Source organism: Perkinsus marinus (assembly GCF_000006405.1).
Source record: "Perkinsus marinus ATCC 50983 genomic scaffold scf_1104296954460, whole genome shotgun sequence".
Taxonomy (NCBI): domain Eukaryota; phylum Perkinsozoa; order Perkinsida; family Perkinsidae; genus Perkinsus; species Perkinsus marinus.
The window spans coordinates 1-1147 of NW_003208133.1; the positions used below are offsets into that span (position 1 = coordinate 1).

At 46.0% G+C, this 1147-nt stretch overlaps 1 protein-coding gene across 1 annotated transcript; it reads right to left on the reverse strand.

Moving 5' to 3' along the window:
- Nucleotides 1-226: 226 nt before the first annotated feature.
- Nucleotides 227-561, reverse strand: Pmar_PMAR028416 (conserved hypothetical protein; the record flags this gene model as incomplete). Its single annotated transcript, XM_002776093.1, has 2 exons — nt 227-358; nt 435-561. Coding segments are annotated over 2 exons (259 nt in total), but the record flags the coding sequence as incomplete, so codon positions are not given.
- Nucleotides 562-1147: the final 586 nt, after the last annotated feature.

Below are 1147 nucleotides of genomic sequence, written 5' to 3' on the forward strand. Positions count from 1 at the left end.
TGTTACTGAGTCGACTTTACCTCATCACGTCAACTCCAATAACGCTCCTGATAGTGATCACCTTCAATTCTCGGCTCAGTCGCTTGATCGTCCTCAACAGTGCCGCTGCGTCCGAGCCGGGCTCCTGTCGCGCTAAAGCGAGAGGGTAATGGACTCGATCGTATGATGCCTGGACGGATGACAAAAATGCACAGGTCCTCATCCTAAGATACGGTTCATGTCCGACCTGGTACGTGAGGATAAGATATCGTTTAGCTTCCGAATCCGGCAACGACCTCGTTGTGGACTGCGGCACTCCACCACCGCCACCATTACGATGTCGCAAAAGCTCGAGATCTCGTCCTCTGTACAACAAGCTCTCCACCCAGGTTCAATCCCGGCACCCTCCTTTTTTACGTCAATATATCCACTGTGACCGTAGCATCATCGTGAACAGCCTCATGCTGACTCGTATCAAGCAACGCGTCGAATAGCATTTGCGCGAAGACCCCGAACGATTTGAAATTGCCAGTCCGGTGAGTAATCTCCTCGATAAACCGACTCGAGAACGTAGACGTCCACCTATGGGAAAAATATCAGATTCGACATGACCGACGACACAACCTTGTCCCTTCAAACCGCTCTTCACAAGATGCCGTCAAGTTGTCTCCATCAATTTCGATTTCGACAATATAATCAACATCGTGGAATCGCCGAGTGACACCTAATTGACACAACCACCGTACAGAACGGCCCTTCAGAAGCCCGCTATACTGAGATCAACACCCCAGTACTACTGTCGCACTTCCAAATGCGGTACAAAAATTACTATATGTATTATTGGTAGATAATCTCAATACGATAGGAATATTTCCTCTTACTAGTATACTCCTTTAATACCTTATATCATGGTATTCAATATACTGTTGTCTATAATGAGGGCGTAATCACACAAGTTGGTCATGGCGATGTGTGTGTGCGTTTAAAGTTCAACACCGACGCGCATTAGTAGTATATTTTACACGACAGTAGCTCATACACAGTAGTTATTTTTACACGGCTTAGATTCACATCGTCATCTTATGTAGATGTTTATCAGCAAATTTGATTTCGACATAAACCATTCAACGCCGAGGCAATCCTATACAAACATCCTCACCAAGTGCGG